Raw genomic sequence first — 25,781 nt, forward strand, 5'->3', positions numbered from 1 at the left:
TTAATTGAAGGAATTCTGAAAATATCTTGAATTTCTTCTTTAGCAGTTACAGAAAATGTAGCTGCCTGCTGCAGACAATTGATTAGAATGCAAGGGAATTGTGGCTTTTAAAATGGACAGTTAATTAACTGAAACAAGCTTTTAATTAATGAAGCACCCTCACCACTGTGAGGGTTTTTATTGTAGGAAATCAACCGCAAGGTTTATAAAGGGATGTTGGACTTGCTGAAATGTACTGTGTCAAGCCTTGAGCAGTCATATGCAAATGCTGGACTTGGGGGCATGGCCAGTGTCTTTGGCCTACTGGAGATAGCTTATACTCACTACTATAACAAAGGTAAGAGAATTCAAACCATTAATGGATCATGTTAAAAAAGGAAAATAAATTTTGGAGAAAGCCCCACTTTTGTTTCGCTGAATCTTGCTTGGTTGTCTAGTGCATCCAATGAGTGCATCCAATGTCGTAGTTTAGGTTTTTGTAGTTTTGTGTTCTGTGTGAATTTATATCACTAATCATCTGCCTTTCTCTTTGAGAGTGCAGATGGATTACAAATAAATGCAGTAAAGATCAATACGATACAATGAATGATGCAATAAAACTGGTTCGTACAATTAAGGAACATTGAAATAAAAGCAATATAATATATCCCATAGAGAACAATGAAACAAAAGCAGTGTAACATATCCAATGAACAATATAATACAAAGGAGGGGGAAAGAAAACTTCCTAAAATTTCAAAGGCAATTATTACCATTAGAGAAAATGGCCTTCCTGTAGAATTTTGTTTTTTCAGATCACTGTTCTCTTCATAAATGCCCTTTTGAACAGTTCTGTTTTATACATTCAGTCAAATTATAGAAGTAAGGGAGCCTCCTGACTTCATCTGGAAGGCTATTCTACCAGGTAGGGCCCACGACAGTGAATGCTCAGTTAGAGGCCATTGTCATTTTTATCGCTTTACAGCTGAGCCTAGCAAAGCTGTTTCAGTGGAGCATATCAAACAGAGGGGATCCTATGAATAAGTGGGTCTAGGCTAAAACTCACAGGTATAAGAATAGTGCTTTCATTTTAGTCAGTTCAATTAAATACATTGTTTTTTCAGATGCAAAGTATAAGCAATTCCAATTGTTTTCATATAACTAAGATCTATAATATGTCAAAATAGAGTGGTAATTGAACAGATACCTATTTTCTAATGGAAAACATGAAATTAATAATATTCCATTTATGCTCCCCATTCAGAAAGCAGTTTCTTTAATTCCTACTTAAAAGATGCTCTGAATTTTATTTTATTTTTAAACCATTTGACTTGGACATGGAAACTGTTACAAAATCTTGGTGTGAAAAAAAATGTGAAGCCACTTATGGTACACTCAACATGCATAGGGCTTAGGCCCAACCTAGACATGTCTGACACTAATTCATTTACACAATGGAAGGACCATGGTGTAGAAGGCAGTATTCAAATACTAAAGCACCATGTATGATAAATTAAAATAAATATGTAAATTATATAAGCAATATTTATATTGTGTCAGTTGTTGTATAAGTACAATACTTTCACAAACTTAAATGATATGAACAAAACTAAACACACACACAATCTTTCAAGAGCTTAATACTTCAAAGAATTGTAAACAAATGTCAGGTTAACAACACGAAGCTTGCAAGACTACAGGGGGCCAGTAAGAAGAATCCCATTTCTGTGTGCCTTTGTCAGGTCATACAGCTTCAATTGTCTATGAAATCATAATGGACATAGTATAAAAAAACAGAAACACTTACAAAATATTTCATATGTGATGAACAATGTACCACACTACATACGATGTGTTACAAACAATTAAAATTATTACAAAGCCTCGTAAAGTAACAAGATATTCTTGTCAGTTAGAATTTTTGGAAGTGTGGTGTGAGTCCCAAAATAGCTCTGTATTTCTCAAGACTTAGAACTGTGGAAACAAACAGAACTGATATTTTCCTAATACTATTGCAGAGAAAACCCCCCAAAAGAAAGAGGAACACCCAATCACTTTCTCTCATAGTTATTAACCGTTTAGTTGAAAGAGGGAATTGCCATAAGAGTTTCAGAACGTGGTGACAGCCTACAGAGATTCACAGGTGGCTAGATTCTCCTAAACACCCAAAGTGAATTACTCGTTTTAAGGCAGCCACACATAATTGCAGTTCAATTTAAATGTCAGTTTCAAGTCTGTCATGGGAGATAATTAGATGAATAAGGTTAGAGCTAATGAAAGATTTAAGCCATCCGGGGAAATCATCTGAAATTTATGAATGAAACAGGCTTCCTTATGTAATAATGAATGTGAAATATTGTTAATATTATATGAATGTGCCCGGTATTGAAATAAAACCACAAACTGAAAATCTTCAGGAGAGTGAGCCATTTGCTTAAAATGGCTCACCATCGGTGCATCTTGCACATTATTCCTAATTCTGGAAATGTGTTCAAGTATATGGACCTTGGCAGGTGTAGTACTATGTATAATAAATTATATTTGCATATTATACAATGGACAGTGTTTTGGGAATTGCAGTTACTAAAATTTGACAGTTTACAAGATCCTAGCCCTTTAGAAGGGGCCGCGGTGGCTCAGAGGTTAGAACGCTGAGCTGCAGACCAGAAGGTCTGTAGTTCGGCAGTTTGAGACCCTAGTGCCATGTGATGGAGTGAGCTCCCGTCTCTGGCCCCAGCTCCTGCCAACCTAGTAGTTCGAAAGCAAGAAATTGCAAGTAGATAAATAGGTACTGCTTCGGTGGGAAGGTTCCGTGCGCCTGGCTCTTCAGCTTGGAAACAGAGATGAGTGCCCCATAGAGTTGGATTTGACTGGCTTTTGAGCAAGGGAAACCTTTACCTTTACCTTTAGCCCTTTAGAATGCTGAAATACTTCAGTACATCTCCAAAGGTAATGGGCACGCTAAACACCCTGTCCCTCATCTGATATGTCCAGGAACTGGGGGTAAAGTCTTAGGTGAACATTGAAAGTCGCATCTTTCTAAAGAATTACCCAGGTTTCTGGTTCTGCGAAAGCCAACAAAGAGTTTCTCTGAGCAGCCCGGTATTTCAGCTAGGACGTGCCAGTACTTGTAAATAAAATAATGTTTCTAATAGGACAAGCTAGCAGGGTATACTGAAAGGCACACTGAACACGTGATATAGAACTCTGTTGTTTATCTGCTAGCAAACACGGTTTTGAGTCTGTGCTCTAAGTGTTGCCTGGTGCACTATCCTAGTGGGATAATCATTCCTGGTAAACTGTTGAGACAAAACTTTAGCATCCTTTGCATAATCCTCAGAAAACGTGGAGTTTCTTTTCAAACACAAAACTTGCCCATAAGGGATGTTGTTTCTCAGATGCTGAGAATGAAAAAAAATCTATAATTGAGATAAGAATTCTTATCTGTAGGTTTGTGAAAGGTCTTAAAACTGAGTTTACCTAAAGGGTCTTTGGTAATGGTCGTGTCTAGAAAGCTAATGGTCTTAAAGTGGTGTTTGCCAGAAAACTTAATTGTGGGATGTACTGAGTTAATCCAATTTATAAATAGTGAAAATTTGGAACTGTCTATAAACACCATTAATATATTATCAATAAACCTTTTGTAATAAAATATGTTATCAAAAATGGATTAACCCCAGGATCAAAAATGTTTTTCTCCTCCCATGACATCATGAATAAGTTAGCCAAACTTGGGGCCATTGGGCTCCCCATGGCAACTCCCCTCACCTGGTAGTAAAATTGGTCTCCAAATCTAAAATAATTTTTCTCCAAACTTAAGTCTATAAGAAAGTGAGTGGCTGTTTCCTTTACAGATGCACTTCCAGGATGTTTCCCAAAACTATGAGTCCTTCATCGTGGGTAATATTAGTATATAATGCAGTAACACTATATAGTAGCTAGGATAGAATTGGAAGGAACTGTAAGATTTTCCACTTTTACTATCAAATCCTTGGTATCCTTTATGTAAGGTTTTATGCCTAATGTTTTTGAACCAGCAATAGCAGTCTTTGAAAGGCTGGTGTTAAAAAGGTTGGAAGCATTAGAGAATCACTGTAATAGCTGGTGTAAATGCAATCTATCTAAGGAAGAACATTTTGTCATTAGGAACTTGGCTTCTGATACATCTATTATTAAAAAAACATCTATTATTACAAAACCATCTATTATTACAACAATTGACATAATACAAATATTGCTTATATAAGGCTGCGGTCACACGCGCCAGTTGAAGCGGAGGGGAATTGAGGCTATTCCCTCTGGAGTAATTCGACCCAGAGTTGCAAGATCACATCTCCCTTTGTAGCTGCGGGTGCAGCCCGTCACAGTGTGATCAGATGCAACTGCGGGTGAATCGTTTCTTTTGCCATTTGTTTCCCATGTGCATAAATGCGGAATCGCACCTCCGCACCGAGGGCCCCCTAGGGAGTATGCAATGATGTGCACACTGCGAAGAAGGGGGGAAATGGCACTGAGCCGGGATGGCCTGATCAGACCATCCTGACAGCATGCATGCTTGCTTGCACAATCAGACAGGGGAAAGTTTGTTTGTGGCCCGTCACAATCCGTTTACTAATGGATTTTCTCTGGTGTCTTTTTACTCCACTTCTGCAGCGGAGCAGCACGTGTTGCCAACGACTGCGGGACGCTTTCCAGATGTTGCTGTCTGATCGCACCCTTTAGATCTGTTGGGCATTCGCGCCTATGTCAGATCTACTGGTGCTTGTGATTGCAGCCTAATTTAATTGTTTGTTTCAATTTATTGTACACGGTGCTTCAGTATTTGAATATTACTAGTTCATTTACAGTCAGATGCAAATAAGTATCTCTGAAAGAGAGAGGGCAGCATCCTGCCCTTCCTCCACAGAAGATGGAATTTCCCCAAGTTCCTCTCCATTTCTGAAGCACTTTCTGACCCCTGTAAAGGTCATTCCCAGGGTCATGGGACCTCTAAACTGGCCTCGGCCAGGTGGGTGGGGTAGAAATTTAATAAATCAAATCAAATCTATGGAACAGTAGCCCAAAGGATGGTTGGGGATGGACTGAGGAAAGATAGGTGGGATGAAATCATTCTCCTTTCTTCTTCCACAAATGCAGAAGGGATCAATTCCATCATCCTGTCGGTTCCGCAGACCAACCTGCCAACCTTCATGACAGTTTTTCTGAATGGAGCTTGCAGATTTACCTTTCAGAGGATTGGGAGGGAGGAACATAGGAAAACGTCTGTCCACACATGGCTGGATACTGTCAAGTGTGCTGAAGCTTTTCTAAGTTTACAAAGCATTTTAGGCTTGGATCAGAACGAAGTTACCAATCTGTTTTAAGTTCTTTTACCCCTAAGCTATATAATTTGAGTTAAACATGTTAAATTAGTGCTGGACTTTCAAACAAGTTTTATGTAAGTTAGCATCTTTGGTAACATACCAGAGCTGGCTTAATTGTACTATAGTTTATATAGTTGAATAATTTAATCTGAGTAATAAGGTTCTTGAGAATATGGAAGTGTAGTCTGTTTTGAAATCTAATCACCTACAGCACTTGAGTGTATTGCTTCATAGCAGCCACAGGAAAGTTTGCAACTCATGTATGATAAAGGAATTAAGGAATGGTTTCACAAACACACATGCACTGGAGGTATGATCTAGCAGTGGATGGAATCAGCAGAAGATATAGAAACCAAGCCTACATCTGTTGTTGGTTGGTGGGCAAACGCTAATAATTTATTGCTTTGAACAATGTTCTAAAGCATGAGATGGTATATATTTTTTTCCAAGTGAGCTAAATGGGCAGAGATCGTTTTTTAAAGAGAATTAAAAAAAAAAGAATTCTGGCTTCCTTTTGGTAAACTCCTTTTTAAAAAGTGAATCTTTTTTGGAGAAAGACAGTTTTAATCTCCACTAGAAATAGCATACAAAATAAATCTTTATATTGCTAGCTTGCTCCTTTAGTAGTGATATAGTTCCATTATTTGATTGAATTTGCATAAACATTTACTTGAAGAGGTGTGATGATGAAATATGAGAACATTAAAAACAGCTGCAGCATCCTACTTCCAACTGTGATCTGTCAGATGTCTGACACCTGCAAACAGGGCATGAAGGCCATAGACCCCTTCTCCCCTTCCCCTCATGTGCACATGCCCAGTACCTAATATTCAGAAGTATATGGATTCAATTTAGCTGTTATGGTTAATAGGGCTATGAATGGCTATCTTCTATAAATATGTCTAACTTTTAAAAGTAGTAATCTCAGCTGGTGGCCATCACCTAGTTCTGTGACAGTGAAAGTTAATTACGTGTTGGGTGACATAATTCTTTCTGTTTGTTCTTGAACATGCTACCAATCAATTTAAGTGGTTTTTCTAGAATTCATAGTGTTCTTTCCCCATTTGGTCAGTGCTTTGATGAAGGCTGGATAAATTATAAGAACATGTCCTCTAGGATCGTCAGTGCCTTGAGGAAGGGGTGGGGGTAAAGGGTTTCTGTAAATAGTAACCAGTAGTTTTTTCCATGGACCCTGTCTTCTGATCTGTTGGCATGATATCTAAATGTGAGTACTGTTTCCTTATCTGTAAACTAACAACACCAACTGTCCAATTCTCATTCTTTCTGAATTTCTTCTCCTTTCCATTTTTTCGGGGGGATTTTTTTGGGGAGCTCTACTTATCTTCTCCTTTCTTTTAAAGAACCAGAGAAAAGGAAACGAAGCCCAACAGATGGAGCAATCACTCCGGTTGGCAAGGACCCTATTTTAGTCGTGAGGGTGGAGCCGAAACCCAAGGTGCAGCTGCCAGTTCCCCAGCTCTTGCCAAGGGCACCAAGTCCTGCAGGGAAAGGGCCGAGGGAGTTTGACACAAGGAGTCTAAAGGAGGAAAATTTTGTAGCTTCTATTGGTGTGTATTTATGTATATGTGGAATGCAGGGAAATGGTTGTGCACTGGCATTAGAATCTACTTGCATCCTCCCCATTTAAACATTTTTCTTTCATTGCTACTGTAATGCGCTTCACTTTCACCTGGACTGCAAAGACATGCTCTTCTCGCATCTTGGAGACATATTAACTGAGCCTAACTTTTCCCCATTTTTTATTCCTATTTCTAACACTTCAGTATACTTTTTGGAATTGTGTGATGGAGATGGCAGTAAGATGCTGGAATCCAGTATGTTAGTAGTACTCAAAGTGGGCAGGGATTAGTACAAACAAAATTGGTAATCTGTATCTGGAACATAGTTTCTTAGGAGTGTTTGGACAAAGAACTAATTATCATTGAGAGGAAAATCTCTTACACCTTGACCCTTCTGCAGATCTTATTGGGACTTATGCCAAAGTAAGTGTATATAGAATTACAGTAGAGGTAGGGTTGGTCTTTGCCTGCCATCTTTTCCTACAGGTATAGAAAGGAACAGAGCTGTAATTATATGTTTAGCCATAATTACAATTGGAGTTACTAAGGGGGGAAAAACCCCTTGTTTGTAGGTTTGTGTATGGTTGTCACTATTGTGAACATTTGGTTCAGTCAATATTGCTAATACCATAGTTGGTAAAGCCAACGTGCTAGCCAGCAACCATCTTTCCCATCTCTTGCCCAGTATTCATTGTCCTTTAAATAAAGTATGGAGAGTTTTTCTAGAAAAGCTGTGTTTAGCTCTTTAGTATCATTGCAGAAACCTCAGTCATTTATTAGTACAATTTATAGCTCATGATCCCCTTATTTCCTTTGCAAACAGTTTCTGCACCAATTTCTGATCCTGTTTCTATCTGCAGTTTCCCATGTCCTGCTTCTGTTGCAGATCGGTAAAATAATCTTTGGCAATGTTTTCCTTCTTTTTCTGCTCTGATCTGGTAAGAGCAGAGTTTCATGTCTTCCTTATAGCATTCCCAGCTTCCGCCTTAGAAGGTGGGAAGAGGGCATGACCTGCAGTGTTCATACTGGAAAGTCTTGCATTCTTATTTGAGAATGCTATTGGGCCACCAGGCCACCACCTGGAATGACTGAAGTTTTTCAGCACAAGAATGAATGCTCCTTCCTTCCTTCCTTCTGATATTGTCCCCACACTATGTTCTCTGTAGGTCTCATATCAGGGGCATGTTCTCCTTAGTTCCCATGTGCTCTGTGCCCTGTTTGGATTGTGACTGTGGAGGGAAGCATTTTAAGCCTTCCACCATGTGCTGTTTTCCATACCATCAATAATCCTGTGGGTATGATATTTGGCCTGCTGGGAAACCCACACGTACACCTATGAACCCCCCCAAAAAGGCCCCCTCCCAACCATTTCAGGTCAGGAAAAGGGTGTGTCTGGGGGAGGCTGAAGCCCCTTCTCCACACGTGCTGCAGTCACAATCCAAACTGGGCACCACACATGGAGGAATTGAGGTGAACCTGCAACTCATGTGTTCCTGTTTCACAGGAACAGAGTATGGGAATCCCGTACACAACCTGAGTTCTCTGTAAAGTGGCACAGGAAGAAAGAGTTAAATATCCCCTTCCCTCTGTACCACTTGCTTCATTTTCAAAGCAGCCTCAGGGGGGTCAGGAAGACCCTGATCATGGATCTCCCTTGTTGCATTTTGTCTAAACCCACAGATAGTGCTTTGGGGTTTAGTGAGGGGCTGCATTTTCATCTTATAGAGTTGTGTCCTTTTTGTAGAGAGCCCTAAAAGCCTCTGTTGTATATGGAAATGTAATGTGAGGTGAAATTTTGTATTCATTTTGTCCTGATTAACATAACTTGATATTCAACATATGCAAGGCTAGAAAAGTAGGAACCAAGGCCAAAATTAAAATTATCTTTAAATATAGCTTTTTTGGTGTGAGGCATCAATATTTTATAAAATTAGAAACAAAGCCTTTTCTCTTGCAATTTGAATGCAGCATATTGTTCTTAGTTATATATATGTATTTAATTTTTGTGTGGCTAATTACTGATAAACTTAAAATGCTGGAGATAAAAAGAATCTGACAGTGTGTCTCTTAATCTGTCACTTTTATGAAGTCAGATGAGATCAGGTGAGTCTTGGAGCAGTTTTTTCTCCTCAGCCAACTTAATTGTACATTAGTAGTATTCTTGAAATCTAACAATTGAAGATTACAGCTCTCTACTGCTGATCTAACTGAAGAAATAAGTTTTCATATACAAGTTATCATTAATCTCTGCTTTGGCAGTTCAGGGTTGGGTGGCTTAATTTTGTTTTGTTTTCCATTTCTGCATCTTTGATCAGCCGCTGACACTTTTTCTGTCTTTCTCTCCTGCTTGCATTGCATCTTGAGTAGAATTGTGGAACAAGCACCAGGAAGTGACAAAGCAAAAAGCTTTGGAAAAATCGAGTAAGGATATGATAACTTAAGCACAGAAACCTGACACTTCCCAAGCCTCCCCATAACTGCCAACTCCCCCAAGCCTTTGAGCACCCATGCCACATGCAACATAGGGCAGACCAAGGAGGTCACTATTTCTTAAAGAAATCTAGTGCTGGGTTACACTGAACAACTCTTCCAACCAGGAGAGGAGAAAAATCTACTGATTCCTCTATCCAAGCTTCAGAGCCTCCTTATCACTGAATCTGAAATAGATTTAGGCCAGGTTACTTTTAGGAGCCTCTGAAGGCCTCAGCTGTCTGTTTGCATCAAGGAGTGTTCTGTGTGGAGAGGTTTTGTCCTATATTTCTCCAGCAATAGATGATGTCAAGTGTGATGTTCACATTCCAAGTGAATGGTCCAACATTATTAACAGCAACAATTAGTTACTATGGATGAGGTAGCATAATGAAACATGTATTTATTGTTAACTGATGATGGGAGGCATGGCCAACAGTATAATTTTTCTGGGCACTTTGTTCCTTGGATAGCAAGCCAGTGAAGGCCTGCTTCAAGGTTCTGCAGTTTGTTTTCTCATTTGTCAGTGGCCATAAAAATTAGTTGCTCATATGCCCCAAAGTATATTTTTTCCATAGAAGCATGTATTATGTGCCAAATAGAGGTTAAAAAGATGATGTGTTGGTAGATTTGGCAGAGATATGGGGCATATGGCGCATTACACTGCAGCTTTAGTACTGGTAGAGTCAAGTAATTTGGGAAGAGAATTTCAGAGGAAAACGGGCTAGCAGGGTAAGGTTAAATATTTTCTTTACCCCCATTTCTTCTCCAGAGTGCCTCATCTCACATGCACTTTGCTAAGGATAGTGAATATCAGCTTTTCCTTACACTCATCTACAGTGTGTAATGAGTATTTTGTCCAATAGGATGCCACTAAATACTTGGTCAAATCTTGCAGATGTTACTGTGAGTGATCTTTGATGATGTTTGTGCCCATTCCTTGTTAATGTATTTGAGTGGGTTTTTTAAAATCAAAAAGGTGGCAAGCCTCTTTATGACCTCTGAGTTGCACATACTTTCATGCAGGGGTCATTTCATAGAAGAAGAGGTGCAGGAGCTCATTAGCATAACTCATTAGCATAACTCATTAGCACATGTCACACCCCCTGACATCACCGGAAGTGTTTCAGAAGGCAACACCCACCGCTCAGGCTCCACTGGACTGTTTTGGATTGCTAGCTATGGGGGGGAACACGCAGATCTGCCCTCACAGAGGAGGGAGACCTTGTACCTGAAGACGGGCCGGGGCGGGACTCTGCAACTTTCCTGGCTGCTTCTTGCTCCTCGTGGCCCAAGGGCTGCTGGGAGCAGGGGGCGGGGCTTGTTGCATGTGCCCACCCCTGGGCTCCTTACTGCCGGAACTCCGCTCCTATGTGCTCCTGCAGGAAATGATCCCTGCTTTCATGCATTAATAAATATTGTGAAAGCAGATATGGTTACGTTTCTGTAGACAGGATAACTCTCATTGGGCTAGTAGTTTTTAACCAAGGCTGCTTCCACATAGTGAGGATTCTCCATGTTGCTTTCATCGCTGCTAGAAATGCAGAGGCAGGTGTGTTGATGATGGAGCTTCCATATATGAGAGTTTTCTGCACACTTTCCTTTGTCTCCCATTTTTTTCACATGTGGTCCACAGCAACTCCATCCACATTGGCTCTCAGGGCATGGTTGCCAAAGCTGCTTTAGTAAGTTGCCTGCCCTGTTATTTACATATACTCTATTGCGTTATAACAGTTCTGTTAACTAGATAGATACTAATAGTTCGTGTTGGCACTGTATAAGTTATCAGTTTTTTAAGCTGGGTAGCCATATTGATCGGAGTAGAAGAGCTAGATCTGAGCCCAGCAGTACCTTAGAGACCGGCAAGATTTTCTGAGTATAAATTTTCGAGATTCAAAGCTCCCTTTGTCAGTTGTTGAAAAATCCTCCAAAATGCTGTCTAGTGATATGGCAGGAAAAAATGCTGGCAAAATACTGCCTGTTGAGGGCTAACTGCAGGAAAAAGTCACCAGTGTGGATGGGGCCTTTGTGGGGCAGGAAAATATATACCATTCAGTCCAGGTGATATGCGAGCACAGTTGAACTATGATCTTTCCACAAAGATCAGAGGAAAGCCAGGTTTGGGAAAGAGCATATTTGAGGACAGAGAAAACATAGAAACAGAATGATTGCAATGTGATCTCATGTGGAAGTTCTGAAAAACATTCCAAGCCTGTTCCAATTTGGAACAGAAGGTGGAGAAAAAGCTCCATGTGGAAGCAGCCAAAAATGTCTAATTGATACATACAGTAAATTTGACTGGATTTATTTAGTCCTGGTGGTAGGTTCTTTTACAGGATACTTCTTTTAAAAGAAAGGCATAAATCAAGAATGCTTCAGGTATGCCATAGATTGTCTTACAATTGAAGATTGCACTATGTGATTTTCTGGGGAGTTCTCAGTTCTGTAATTCCAGTTTTTAGAAAGTGTATATTATCAAACATACTGAGAAAGGTGAAGTAGAGCATACTTTGAACAAGTTTCCCACATTCCAATAACAGAATGTTTTGAACATGCAGATGTAGATTCCATTCTGCAATAAAATTCAACCAGTGAATGCACAGAAACTCAGTATGCTCCCATAGATTCCAGTGTAACTTAATTACATAGCTGAATAATTATGTCTTCAGATACAGTAATTCAAGTCTGGTATCCTTTGTGAATTGTTAGGTTATTTTCATTTTGAAGCTAGGTTTTGTTTCATGTATGAACATGGACTTTTGGCTTAGACTGGCCACGTACTTGTTGTTGGAGGTTTTTTTGTGTGTGATCAATTTACTGATTGACCCAGCTGATATTTTGAATGATATTTAATGAAAGTATATTTTTAGTTGATTATATGTGCAAACATCTTGAAGAAATTGACTGCTTGCCTTCCCTGTGCCTACAGTTTGGTTTGCAGCAGTGCCATGAGCAGTGAATGTCCCATTCACAGTGCTAAGCTGAATCACAGTCAATCATATAGAACTGTACATTTTAAATCTGTGATTAGGACATTGATCTATAGATTATTCCAGTTAGTGTAGTCACTGTTTTTGACTCATTAAAGGAATTTTTTAAAACCTTGTGGATTTTAAAATTTAATTTCTTTGCTTACTTTCAAAAAAGCACTCCTAGCATCATTATGAGGAGGTATCTACATGCTATGCTAATATGTTGGAGATATTGTTAAAATAGTGAAGTTAATGTTCTAAAACCACTATCGATTTATTAAAATAATCTTTTAACACATTCTCTCTTTAAAATATGTATGTGCAGGTATATAGTACCATTGGGATGAGCTGAACATTTTTCTTAATGGCTTCACCATTCATGAGTAATCTAATCTGGTCATCCCAAAATGCACACCAGTAGTTGTTTATTCATGTGCATCATATATATTACTTTTCCCTTTTTTCCTCTTTTGCTTCCACTTTTTCTCTCTTTTTCTGGTGCTGGTGCTATCTAGTGATACCACTGCCACACACAGTTACACTCATACCTCCCAATTCCTAGTTTACCATATTTAATGGTATGTAAGGTATTGCTATACTAAGTGCATAGAATTGCAGGATAACATAGCTTGTACACATCCTAGATCTAGAACTTTAAAAAAATCCTCCAGCTGTTGGTCATGTGTCCCTGTTGTGGAACAGTTGGCAGATATGGCTATGGCAGAAGCGTTGTGTTCAGTCTCTTCTTCTTTCCAAGCTCTTAATGGTGACCTATGTACAGTCTGTAGTGTTTTCTTTTCCTGCCCCCTTACTCCTGTTGCACAGTGCTTTCTGAACCCTTCCAGATTCTGTCTCTCTTCTCACCCATTTTCTTTCTGTCATCTCATTGGGGAAGATTAAGAATATGGGGCTGCATGAATGTAGTATAAAAGTCTTCAGCATTTTAAAAAATATTTTATTTATGAATAGAGTGGGCTATTGGATGCATGCCTTCACACCAGCTGAAACCTAAACTCTCTGTTTCACATATGTTGTTGCAAACTCTGGAGTGCCATTTGTTGCATCTTTATTGTGACAATGTAATGCTGTTGTATCCTCCTCTAAGTATCCAGCCTGAAGCTCTTAATTTCCACTACACATTAATGTTCTTGACTGGTTGGTTGGCCAATCTGCTATGTGCTACCAAGAGATCAAGCAATGTGTTAATACCCCCACACCAAAAAAAAAAAAAACCCACACCAAAACTGTTTCCAAGAGCAAAGGAAGTGGCTTTCCAGAGTCATGTAGTAACTGTTTGGCATGTATCAATGAGAATCTGTCTGACACCTGTTTTTGTCTCCTCTCTTCCCCTCCCCCAAATGCCTGAATTGTTTAAGGAGGTTTGTCTGCTTCTCACTTTATATAAGAAGGGCCTTGACCAGCTAAGTTAAAATTGCTACATGGTACTGAGAAAGTAGAAAAGTGCTCTGGTTTCTCCTCTTGGCCCTGCTTACTGTGTGATCCTCAGTCTTCAGACTCTCCCTTATCATGTTAACGAGATATCTTTTTTCCTCTACTTAGGGTCAGAAGGTACAAAACATTTTTTTGATCTTGGAGAGACCGAGGAGAAGAAGTCACAAATCAGTGCAGACAGTGGTGTGAGTCTAACCTCCACTTCTCAGGTGAGTGCCCTTTTATTTATTATTGAATGAAGTTCTCATAGTTGCTGATTTGAAGGTGAGGTAAGAGCTTGTAAGAATCCCTTGTGACTGCAAAAAGTAGTCTTTTGTGAGAAATTCAAGTTGGAAGAAGCTTTGAGATTCCTGTGACAGTCTCAAATCTGTGAGTGTCTTATTGCTGACTCTGGGTAGTTAGAAATAATTTCTGAGTAGACTAGCTTCAAATGAATTGCCTTTACCATGTGTCCAAACTGAAATGGGGAATACCTAATGTGAATTATATTTCTTCCCATCTATTTGTGGCTTCAGAAGAGTGATCTGGACTCTGTGGCCAGCGTGGGACCTGCTGTTATGATCCGAAGCACCAGCCAAGATTCTGAAGTTAGCACAGTGGTAGGGCATGGCCAGAGTGCAATGCTGGGGCTTGATCTGAGCAGCTCTTTCCAAGCCTGTCTGTGTGCATGCACCGTTTTCTAGTCGTGTATGCTGATGTTGCTCAGTGTGTATTTGGCATATGCTGTGTCCCCCCCCCCTCCCAGTTTAAAGTGTGTCCGGGAGCTGTACGTGGTCTTGTCTAGCATACCATATGTCTCTCTACAGTTTCAGAATGTGTGCTTATCAGTATCCTTTATGTTTATATTGTGACACTGTAACCATTTAGATTAGGGAGAAAGCTTCAAGTTGTCAATTTGTTCAAGGACTTTTAATTTACATATAAGAACCCTGACTTCCTTTGTGTTGTGTGTTTTGTTTTTAAACATTTATATCTTCGAACATTTCAAATGGAAATACCATAGTTCTTCATTTTGACGCATACATATAAGTAGGACTATGCCTATTTAAGATGAAGTACAGTGGCTTAAACGGTTTGGAAAGCAACAGTTATTAGCCCATTTTATTAAAAAGGTAACAAAGAAGATCCAAATAATTACAGGCCAATTAGTCTGCTAAACATAGTGAGTAAACTGTACGCGAGGAACCTCCTATGGAAATTCAGGGAATGGTTGGAAAACGACTCTTGTCTGGCAGATAAGCAGGCTGGCTTTAGAGAGGGGCGTGCTACCTTAGATCAATGTATGATATTGGACCACCTGGTTTCCAAATATTCCTCCAACTCAAATGTGTCTCTTTTCGCTACATTTTTGGACCTAAAGTTGGCTTTGGACTCAGTCTCTAGAATTATTCTGTGGGACTAATTAAGAGCTTCAAGTATTGACAGAAGGTTACTATTTCTTATTCAGGCCCTTCACGACAACGCATTTATAAGGGTTGGGTACTCTTACAAGGGTCACCTGACAAATCCTATTAGAGTTGAGAAAGAGTTAAACAAGGATGTCTTTTGGCAACATTTTTACATCAGTGACGTGGTAGCCTATTTAAACAGGCCCGTGTTCCATTCCCCAAAGGTAGGCAAAAGATACATAGGGGTGCTCTATTCAAAAACTAAAGTAATGGCCTTTTCTAAAAGATCCCCCAAAACTTTTCATTGGCACTTAAATTCTGTTCCCATTGAACAAGTCACCTGTTTTAAATATCTGGGTGTTTTCCAGGCAAATGGTTGAAGAACTGTAAATCTAAATTCTGCTGCCATAAATGGCAAAAGGAGTGTGGGGGCAATTCAAACATTTTACTGGCACAAATGGGGCAAATGTCTTGTAGCAGCCCTTAGACTATTTAAGGCCAAATCTCTCAGTCAATTTACCTTTGGAGCCCCCGTCAATATTACATCTAACTACAAGAAACTGGACATAGTCCAATCAAAAATTTTGAGATCTTTTCTACAAGTACCTAATGGCATTCCAAATGCACTTATTCGAATTGAATCGGAATGATTAATGTAGAGGCAAGGTTATGGATCATGGTGATTCATTATTGGCTGAAATTAATTTTTCTATCCATGGGGCTGATGTGTTCAATATTACAAGACACCTTTATACCCCCCGGCTTAAGGCTATAGAGGAGAAACTCCCTTATTTTGGCCTCACAAAACAATACCTGTGTTCCCTTGCCTATGACAAAGCTAGAGAATTAATAAAACAGAGGATTACGGATGATAGGCAGAGCAATATAGGTAGAACAGAAAAATGGCACAGTTTGTTGACTGAAAACATAATTTCTGCATACAAAATATTAAAGGGTGATGGCTGGACATATCCTTTTTAAATTTTATAGAGGTTGGATTCATACGTTTGGCAGCTCTCATACAGTAATCTATAGGAGCATCTATAGTAGGTTTGTTAGTATGCTCATGGCTCACAAGGGATTGTGCAGAGCTTTTAATTGACTGAATGAATGTTCCATGACATGCTGTACTCAGGGCCCCCACTGTTCAAGCATTCACAGTTATCTTTTCCACAACAGTTGTAACTACTCAGATGGTGGGGGCTTTTAGTACAGGTCATGTGGAGGGCTGGTTCATAAAATCTCATTTGGAGATGTTACAAGCAGCCCTGCAATCTCCTGCAGGTGGGACACCCCTCCCCCCCGAACTTTCAATGGATTTTGGAGGTTCGAATTTCTGGAAGTTTTTACTGGATTATCACTGATAAATTTGGAATTCACAGTTCTTTTGGATTAGTTTTTCTAGACTTTGTACTAGGTAATGATGAAAAGTCAACCAGAGGAAGACAGTCATTTAATTAAAATAGGTCCTGGGCTCAAGCAGAGAGAATGAATAAGCAAATGCATTCATGGAAGAATGGGGTTTAATTATTTTACTGCTCTCCACTGGTACAGAAAGAAAATAAATAAATAGAAATCAAATTTCTTCTGGGGAAGTGATTTGTTTTTAATTTGAATCTAATCTGTGCCAGGGTAATGGCGCAGAAAGGGCAAACATACCTCACAAGATTCCCCCCCCCTCCTTTGTGCAGGGGGAACACTAGTATTTTGTGGATAAAAATAATACCCTATGTCCCCAAAACAAACAAATTCTCTCCCTAGATATTTTTTTATCTCTCTGTGCCCAACACTCCAGTGCAAAGTAAAACATTTAAAAAGAAATTTTGATTTTTTTCAAAGAAGCAGTATCTGTGTATGTATCTATTCACTTTAGGGAAAAGGGGGGCCAGGGCTGCTCAATGTGTGACCAGGCCTAAGAAAGAGTAAAATATTTATTTATTTATTTATTTGGATTTTTCAACCACCCAACCATGGAATATTTGAGATCTATTCAACTTCAAAGTGAATAAATATTAGGCTTCATGGTAATGGTTAATATCTCTTAGCAAATGGCTAGACAGCATAAACTGTTCATTTTTTCTCTTCAGGTGAGCAACAGCTCTGGAGAGACACTAGGAGCAGACAGCGACTTAAGCAGCAATGCTGGTGATGGCCTTGGTGGGGAGAGTGGAGGAAATCTGGCAGGATCACGAGGCACTGTATCAGACAGTGAGATCGAGACAAACTCTGCTACTAGCTCTATCTTTGTAAGAACTTGCTTGGTTTTGCTTAGCAGTTGTGTAACTGAATGGGTTATGTAATAAATCCATTGTCATGTAGAAGTGGGACAGAAGGGCTGCATTCCTGGTGAAACGGGCAATTGTAGCTACTTGGCATTTGACACCATGTGTATGTTGATGTATATCCCTTCTATGTGTTTTATGGCACTTAGCTCTATGTTGGTTTTGTACAACATTTGAATTGGTCCTGAGTGATTAAGGTTTCTTAAATATTTCATACAGCATGTCAGGGCAATGAAGTTTCTTTGAACATTTTTGAAATCGAGAAGCGGTTGAAGATCTGCTTCTTATCTCTCTTTTCACTTTCCGACTGGCATCTGTCTGCAAAATAGTATTACTGTTTTGTTTGCAGGATAACATTATACTGACTTTTCTAACTTGATTCTTTTTATTTTTAAGGGTAAATCTCATAGTTCGAAGCAAACAATAAAAGATAATAAATGCAGCAGTCCTGGGAGAGCTCCAGAGGATTCAGGCCAACGAGTTTATCTCTATGAAGGCCTTCTGGGTGAGAACTTTTTAGAAGTTTTGACCTTATCTAAAAGTTATTTATTAGATGTTATACCTTATATGAGGTAGAACAAAGTTTAAGTCCAGTGGCACTGATATTCAATTCTTGGCTATATTATTTTTCGAAACAGAAGTAATAAAAGGGTGGATTAAAACAAATAAATGACATCTATGCATGTGTGATGACCATTCATTTGAGTGTGAGGTCATATTACAAAAACATTCTGAGTTAACAGTTCATAGTTTTTTTCAAGATGCTTTGTTGATTCACTTGACTACAGCATATTGAAGTGTTCCAATTAATAATCTCTTCATATCTCTAAAAATCACATTTTTAAGTTTAGTCCAGATAAATTCAAAGTTGTAAAGTATTATAATTCCTTAAACTGCTTAGTTCTCACCTTTCCTCTGATCTATTTGGGATAGAGAGAAAAAGTCATGGATAGTGATTAAGGGACTGAAGTCTCCATAGTGTAATCTCTGAGATACATGTAATGCCGTTTTGTATAAATACTGTAAAATATTTCAGATAAGTGAGGATACTTCTTACGAAATGCTCATCATGCTCATCATACCCCAAAATCATACTGTCATATCTTGAGGAGTATAAATGGTATCTTGAGAAGTGGTACCATTGCCCAATATGTTAAAGAGCAAAGTATCCTGACATGTTTGGAGAGTTGCAGACCTTCTTTTGATCAGATTTTGGAATACATGACATTTTCCCTGCAGTTTGTTTTTACCTGAGTATCATTAATTTAGAGAAATTGCTCAGTCCTTTTTTCTTCTTGTATTTTTTGTTTTTCCTCTTTGCTGCCATGTTGCTGCTTGCTTGGAACTGTAAAGGGAGGGATAAAGGATCTGTCTGGGACCAGTTAGAGGATGCTGCCATGGAAACCTTCTCTCTGAGTAATATTTTCTTCTCTCTGCTTCTCTGTGTGTTTATAAAAATCTGCAACTTCTTGCATGTGTTTCTGTTCACAACAGCCTCTTCTTGTTCCTGTGTTATCACTACCTTTGTTTGGAGAATATTATCAGAGCTTACAGAATGAAAGAAAGTTGGTGTTCAGCTTTAGCAGAGCTAGCTGTAGCTTGTGAGATGCAACTAGAAGTGTGGTTTTGCTGGGGGTTTATTTCCATGACTTACGTGATTTCTTGGGGCATCTACATAGATTGGGGGGGGGAGAGATTAATTAGTTCTGTGTCACAGAAATATGGGACCACTAGATTAATATATTTGATACTACCCAGGTAAAGAACGCTCAACTCTCTGGGATCAGATGCAGTTTTGGGAAGATGCTTTTCTGGATGCTGTGATGTTGGAGAGAGAAGGAATGGGGATGGACCAGGGACCTCAGGAAATGATTGATAGGTAAATTACATTATTTTTTTTCACAATTAACCCTTTCTGCACTATTTCATCTTTGACTGAACTAGTTTTTGGGGATCCAAGGTATTTTTTTTGCTGAGCAACATGCTTCTACGTGTAGCTCTATTTAACTCTCTTTATTCTTGATCTGCAGAGATTTCCTCAAGTGGTACAATCTGCTGGCCCTTTCCTTTTAAGGTGGGGCTTAGGAAACTTAATATTCTTGGCTTTGCATAGGCAAAGTAGTGTCTTCTACTGGGTCAGGGTCAGGGGAAGTTAGAAATAAGAGACGAGAAGAAAATACAGCAGGGCGGAAATTGCAACACCATATTTGTTGACTTTTTTTTTGCTGTCAAGTCACAGCCAACGTATGGTAACCCCATAGGGTTTTCAGGGCAAGAGATGTTCAGAGGTGGTCTGCCATTGCCTACCCCTGCGTAGCAATCTTAGATTTCCTTGGTGATATCCCATTCAGGTATTAACCAGGGCTGACCCTGCATAGCTTCCAAGATCTGATAAGGTTGGTGTAGCTTGGGTTATCCAGGTCAGGGTTTGTTAATTATATTGAAATCAAAAGAGAAAGATGGGAAGAGATTCAGCAAGAAGTACAGCAGTACATGAGAATGGAAATATGAGTGTGGCCCTAATAGGGCCAAAGTGGGGAAATTCTGGAAGCCACTTTGTTCCTCAGACTCCATGTCTGCTAAGTGTGACTGTCACGTCTGCAGGGAGGAGGGAAGGAATTAGGTTCTGATATGTGAGCTGGTCTTGGCCTATTTTAACTAATTCTTGGATATATTTTCAGGCTTGAATAATGGGCTTCAAACATAATATGACTGACAGTTTAGTAGTCCTAGTAATTTTAAAATCCAGTCAGCTTTTACTTTAGTTATTTCATGGTACGAAATAGATAAAAGGCTTGTATGCAGGGGGTAGGTTGTTCTTCTATGTTAGGAGTTAAACCCATACAGCTGTGTGTAAGAACAATAAAGAACCTGATTCAATGCTTCAAATTCTGGTTTCTGGACTTTCTCTTATTTTTGCCATGATGGGTCTTTTGTCCTGTCCTTAGCTACTCATAGTGTCTGTCAGAAGGCAAAAGGGAAGTCTGTAGTTAAAGAAAGAACACGAAGATCATCAGTAATAATTGTTAAGGAGACAGAAAAAATTGAAACTTCAGAATATAATGTGAAGTTCTTGTTACTGGGTAGGTTCCTATCATTGCACTGCAGATACCTGATAGCATTCAGAGAAATGTGGATATCTATGTAATTATATTCAAAGAGAGGATGAGCAAACTTCCCAACAAGGCCAGCTGCAAAAATGAATGATCATCCTTGTATCTGCTACCTGGAAAAGTTTGACTGAAATTATTCCTTTATTTATTTATTTACTTCATTTATACCCTGTTGTTCTCCCCAAAGGGGCTTACATCATTTTCCTTTCCTCCATTTTATCCTCACCACAACCCTGTGAAGTAGGTTAGGCTGAGAGTGGGTGAGTAGCCAAAGGTCACCCAGTAAGCTTCCATGGCAGAGTGGGGATTTATTCCTTCACATTTGGGATTATTAGTTGACTTCATTTTCCTTCTGAAAGCATTTTTGTCCCCTTTCTTTGTAGTGAGTTGGATGAGAGCTCATCTTTAATGTCACTTCATGCTTGTTTCTTCCCATAGGTATCTTTCTCTTGGGGAACATGACCGCAAACGTTTAGAAGATGACGAAGATCGCTTGCTGTCGACACTGTTACACAATATGATCATCTACATGCTTATGATGAAGGTGCTACTTTTTCATAATTTGGATTCATTTTGGACTTTTTTGTGCAGCGCTTGATAGCTGTTGCCATAAGGTGACATAGTATGTGTTCATGAGGAATCTTTTTTTCAGAGTAACATTTATGCTGCACATCTATTAGTTAAATCAATGAGCCCTATGAAGTAAAGTATGATGGGCCAAACTTCTCCTCTCCAAAAAATTTACCAGAAAATCCAGGGGTCTTTTCTGTTCCTGCTGCTTGGAACTGGGGTGGGCATCTGTGGGGGAAGGAAATGCAGTGCATGAGCCAGAGAAGGGATCTTTTTCGAGTTCATAAGCTTTGGCCACTCCCTTTGCTGTGAAGTGAAGGAAGGAGAAACAGACAGCAGCACCCCAGGAAAAACAGGAACACTTCTCTATTCACATGACCAAGTCTAGGTGCCTTTCCTTCCCCATTTCTTGTTGGGAAAGGCACACTAAAGTGGAATGAGTACAGCAACAATTAGGCTGCTTCTCTACTCACTCCCAGGGCCGGTGCCAGGTTTTTTTGCACACTAGGCGAGGCTACATTCTGGCGTCCACCAATTTCCAAACATAAATGCATTTTAGAAAGAATGAAAAACACAAAATTTGAAATTGCTAATTTCTTTTTTTTTTTAATTGTGAGAATAAATAATACTATCTCTGATTTTCTCTCTCAAACAGAAAAACACAAATCACAAAGCATTTTTTCCCCTTTCTGAAGCATCTCATCCCTGAAAAATCAGGCATCCTTTGAAAAACAAATCAGAGTTAAAACCAGGCAGGGTTTCCAGTGGTGGAGAAACTTGATTGTTTTCTGCAAATGAAATAATAATTTGCAGCTCTTCCCCTCACCCTGAGAGTTATTTACCACCTACCAGAGTAGTCCAAGAAAAGCACCTGCACAAAGATCCTGAGCAAGTTAGACAAGTGCAAGTAGCAGAGTTTTCTCCCAGCCAAAGGAGGGGACCTCCCTCTCCTCCTCCTGTCAGGGAGAGCTTCTGCGCCAGTCAGGCGCTTCTGGCTGTAGCTTTCTCTCCCAGGGTAGCATTTTACTTTGCAATATCAGGATTAGGCAGGGGGGATGCTTTGCCTACATTTGCCCCAGCACCACTTCCTTTGCTTCCAAATTTGGGCCTCGGGGGGGGGGGGCACTTTTGTGTTGGTTTGGGACGATGCCCTTGTGGAAAACATCTGGCAAAGCCTATGTGAATTGCCTGGGGTTTGGGCTTTGCACCCAGCTGTACGTTTTGGGGCATGTAAAGCTCTGGGTAGCCCAGGGTAGCCCTGTCTCGTCAGATCTTGGACTCGGTAGCTAAGCAAGGCCGGCCCTGGTTAGTTTGCCTCTTGTCTTGGAAACCCCATGAAGGCTCGGCAGGAGCTGTCTAAAAACCCTGGGGTTCATTCTAGCTTCCTTGTCTTGAGATATTTACATCTAATCACTTCTCTCATGTGGAACGGTTCCCTCCCCAGCTGCTGGCGTCCTGGCATCCTGTTGGGCACACCTCTGTCCTGGGCACCCACTTCCCCTCTTCCCCTCCCTACCTGGCCAACTTCGGAGCTGAGGAGCAGTGTGTGGCTGCCAAAGGGGATGAGGCATGGGGACTGAATGGCACCAGGCGGAGCGGGGCAGCTGCACTCTCTGGGTCTCCCCCCCCCCAGTAAGTTGCCAGGGCTGGGTGAGAAAGGAAGGGAGAGGGACTGCACAGTTGCTTCCTCCTGCCCCTCCTGCCTGAATCCAGGGGCTGTTTCCCCCCACCTGCAATGCCTTTTTTTAACCCTTACCTGCCCTGTTGGCTTTGGGAAAAGGCGCCTTTTGGCTTCGAGCGGGCGGGAAAGGAGAGGGAGAAGGGGGAAGGGAGAAATCAGTAAGGGGAGAGGGTTTTTTTTTAAGTCCTCGAACCAACTCTTCCCCACAAAATCCCCCCCGAACATTATCCCCCCTCTCCAAGTTTGCAATCCTATCGCCCTGCCCTACGTACAGCATGTAAGAAAGGGCCCATGAGAACTAAGCATTGAGGCAACCCTTCCTGCCCTCCCTTCTCGTGATCTGCCCAAGTTCACACAAAGAACGCAAGGTGCGTTGGAGAAGATCAGTGCGGGGGGGGGGGGTGGGCGAAAGGGGAGGGGAAGGGGGGTCAAAAAGAAAAGGACAGCTGGAGAAGGAAGAAGAGCCAAGAGGAGGGAAGCTGGTGGAGCCCTCTGCTGCAATGGAAGGAAGGTGGCAGAGGGGGAGAACTGCAGAAGCGTTCTGGCGCCCTCCGAGGAGCAAAGGGCGAGTGGAGCAGCCCCAGCGAGCTGAGCAGCAGGGCTTTTGGGTGGCAGGCAGGCAGGCCAGCATGGTATCCTCTGAGGAGCAGGGCGAGTGGAGCAGCGAGCAGGGCTTTGGCGACTGGCGGGCGAGCGAGGCGGGGAGGGGAAGGGAGGGGGGGTGGCAGGCAGGCCAGTGCGGTGCCCTCTGACAGATGAGGAGGCAGGAGCACAGCACAGGGCTGATCACAGCAGCCTCCTGGCAGGGCGGCGAGGCAAGGGGCGGGGCGGTAGGCAGGCCAGAGCTGCGCCCTCTTCTAGGTGGCGCTCAAGGCAAGTGCCTAAAAAGCCTCTATGATGGTACAGTCCTGCTCACTCCTGTTTTCACCTCTTCCCCTCTTTGAACTGTTTCAGCTTATGTTTAGGGGAGGAAAGGAGATAGTTAAAAGGTCTTGGGTTACTAGTTATCAATCCCACAGATACTGGTAGTCAGAGGTCATTTGGGGGGGGGAAACGCGGGGGAACACAGTTCCCCCGGGTGAGGTGCAGGGGGGCGGGGCACATGACGAAGCCCCGCCCCCTGCTTCCAGCCACCCCGCTTCCAGCCCTCATGCAGCCAGGAGGAGGCAGGAGAAGAGGGAGGGTAAGTTGCTTCCTCCCCACCTCTCCCCACCCCTGACTGCCTGGGGCCAGGGAGGGCCTTGGCGGGGCTTCCTCGCACTCCCGCTGGCCTTGCAGGTCCACCGCCGGGCCCCTGATGTCAGGGTGTGTGGCATATGCTAATGAGTTATGCTAATGAGTTCCCCTAGCTCTTTTTCTACGAAATGACCCCTGCTGGTAGTCCAAGCAATGAAATATCATTAACATGGCTATTTTTTTTATTTGGGTATATTTTAGCTCTTCCTTCTTCACAATGACTTGATTTATATAACAGCTAGCACACAATTCCTTATTAGCCCCTTTCCATAGGACTTTCTGCTAACTATATGAATTGCTTTTAATGCCAGTGATATCAACCTTGGAAACAGTGTGGTGTCTAAGAAGAAAAATATCCATTTGTTCTGTTCATTGCTTTGGTCTCCAACTGGCTTACTCGACCAGAAACATTTTACACAGTAGCTAACATTCTCTAGGACACAGTTGGTGGCCAATATCAGTTCCTAGACCTATGTTCCGATATAGATCATTATGTGCAAGGGTTATGTCTATAACCAGGGAGGGATCAGTAACAAAGTACCTTTTATTGCTGTTTAGGTGAACAAAAATGATATTAGGAAGAAGGTACGCCGATTGATGGGGAAATCTCACATTGGGCTTGTGCATAGTCAGCAAATAAATGAAGCTCTTGACAAACTTCCCAATATAGTAAGTTTTTAAAAATACGCTTATGTATGTTTTTGCTCTTTGGGAATGGATTAGTCCTTAGTGAGTACTTTGCTATAATGGCATTGGTCATTTATGATGTACATAGTATGTACAATATTAACATATTGCAAACAGACTACTTCAAATTTATAGAACATGATTTTTTGTATAACTTCCAGTTTAAGTCTAAAATTCATTATGATGTCGTAACTTTTTTTGGTAAGAGATGGCGAGATTCAGAGTCTTGAAGACTACAGGTTTAGTACATTTCTTATGTGAGAGAGAATTAGGTCATAATTACAGGAGGCATCATAAAATCCAGGATCAGCTCTTTCCAGCAGTTTTTAAATAGAAATAATAGCTTCATGGGACCCTGGAGAGAAAAAGATGGGCACCCATTTTCCCCCCTTCCAAGTAACAACATTACAGAGTGAAGACTGATACATTGGTTTCCGTTGGCAAAAACTTGTGCGGGTAAAAGAGTTTAAACCCACTCTTGCCCCATTTGACCATGTTCTGAATTGGCCTCTGTGCAATGGCTATTTCTGTTTTTTGTTTTTTTAAGTTGAGGTAATATCTGGTCTACTTCAGAACCTGTCTTACTTGGGAATATGGAACTGGATACCAAAATGTTCTGGATTTCTTGTGATATCATCTTCAGAGTTCCAGTAGGGAATTCTTGTTGCCTTTTATCTATGGGATGTATTTGGGCTAGTATCCACCAGCTATCATTGGGGTTCAGGCACAGTCTACTACTGTATCTATCTCCTGCTTAAATCTGAACAGGCAAGCAGTCTTCATCATTGTGGCATCTGTGTGTGTACTCAGGCCAGCTGCAGAAAAGATTTCCAAAGCATTCTAGTAGGCTAGGAGGACCCCTCCTTCCTCTGACCAGGAGGAGGGATGCTACTCCCTTGGTTCTCTTTTTGCTGTCATGAAGAGAGAATTTCCATTTTGGGATGGGCACAAACTGGGAAAACCTGGTTTGGTTCAGGTTTGGGACATATCCTGAACCTGAACCTAGCCA

General features: G+C 40.9%; 1 protein-coding gene across 2 annotated transcripts in view; it reads left to right on the forward strand.

Annotated features, from left to right (window-relative positions):
* The window catches only part of MADD (MAP kinase activating death domain), a 95,001-nt gene that overhangs the window by 34,897 nt on the left and 34,323 nt on the right, over positions 1-25,781 (forward strand). Inside the window, exons 17-26 of one of the 2 annotated variants that reach the window (XM_015426407.1) lie at positions 187-337; positions 6,704-6,910; positions 13,924-14,024; positions 14,331-14,402; positions 17,291-17,449; positions 17,882-17,990; positions 18,839-18,901; positions 19,244-19,364; positions 21,037-21,142; positions 24,644-24,754. In XM_015426407.1, the coding sequence (XP_015281893.1) occupies positions 187-337; positions 6,704-6,910; positions 13,924-14,024; positions 14,331-14,402; positions 17,291-17,449; positions 17,882-17,990; positions 18,839-18,901; positions 19,244-19,364; positions 21,037-21,142; positions 24,644-24,754 (1,200 nt within the window). Of the gene's footprint in view, positions 1-186; positions 338-6,703; positions 6,911-13,923; positions 14,025-14,330; positions 14,415-17,290; positions 17,450-17,881; positions 17,991-18,838; positions 18,902-19,243; positions 19,365-21,036; positions 21,143-24,643; positions 24,755-25,781 lie in introns of both variants that reach the window. The other variant, XM_015426408.1, reaches the window with a different exon arrangement.

This window comes from Gekko japonicus, unplaced genomic scaffold, assembly GCF_001447785.1.
Source record: "Gekko japonicus isolate JY-2015 unplaced genomic scaffold, Gekko_japonicus_V1.1 scaffold835, whole genome shotgun sequence".
NCBI lineage: Eukaryota > Metazoa > Chordata > Lepidosauria > Squamata > Gekkonidae > Gekko > Gekko japonicus.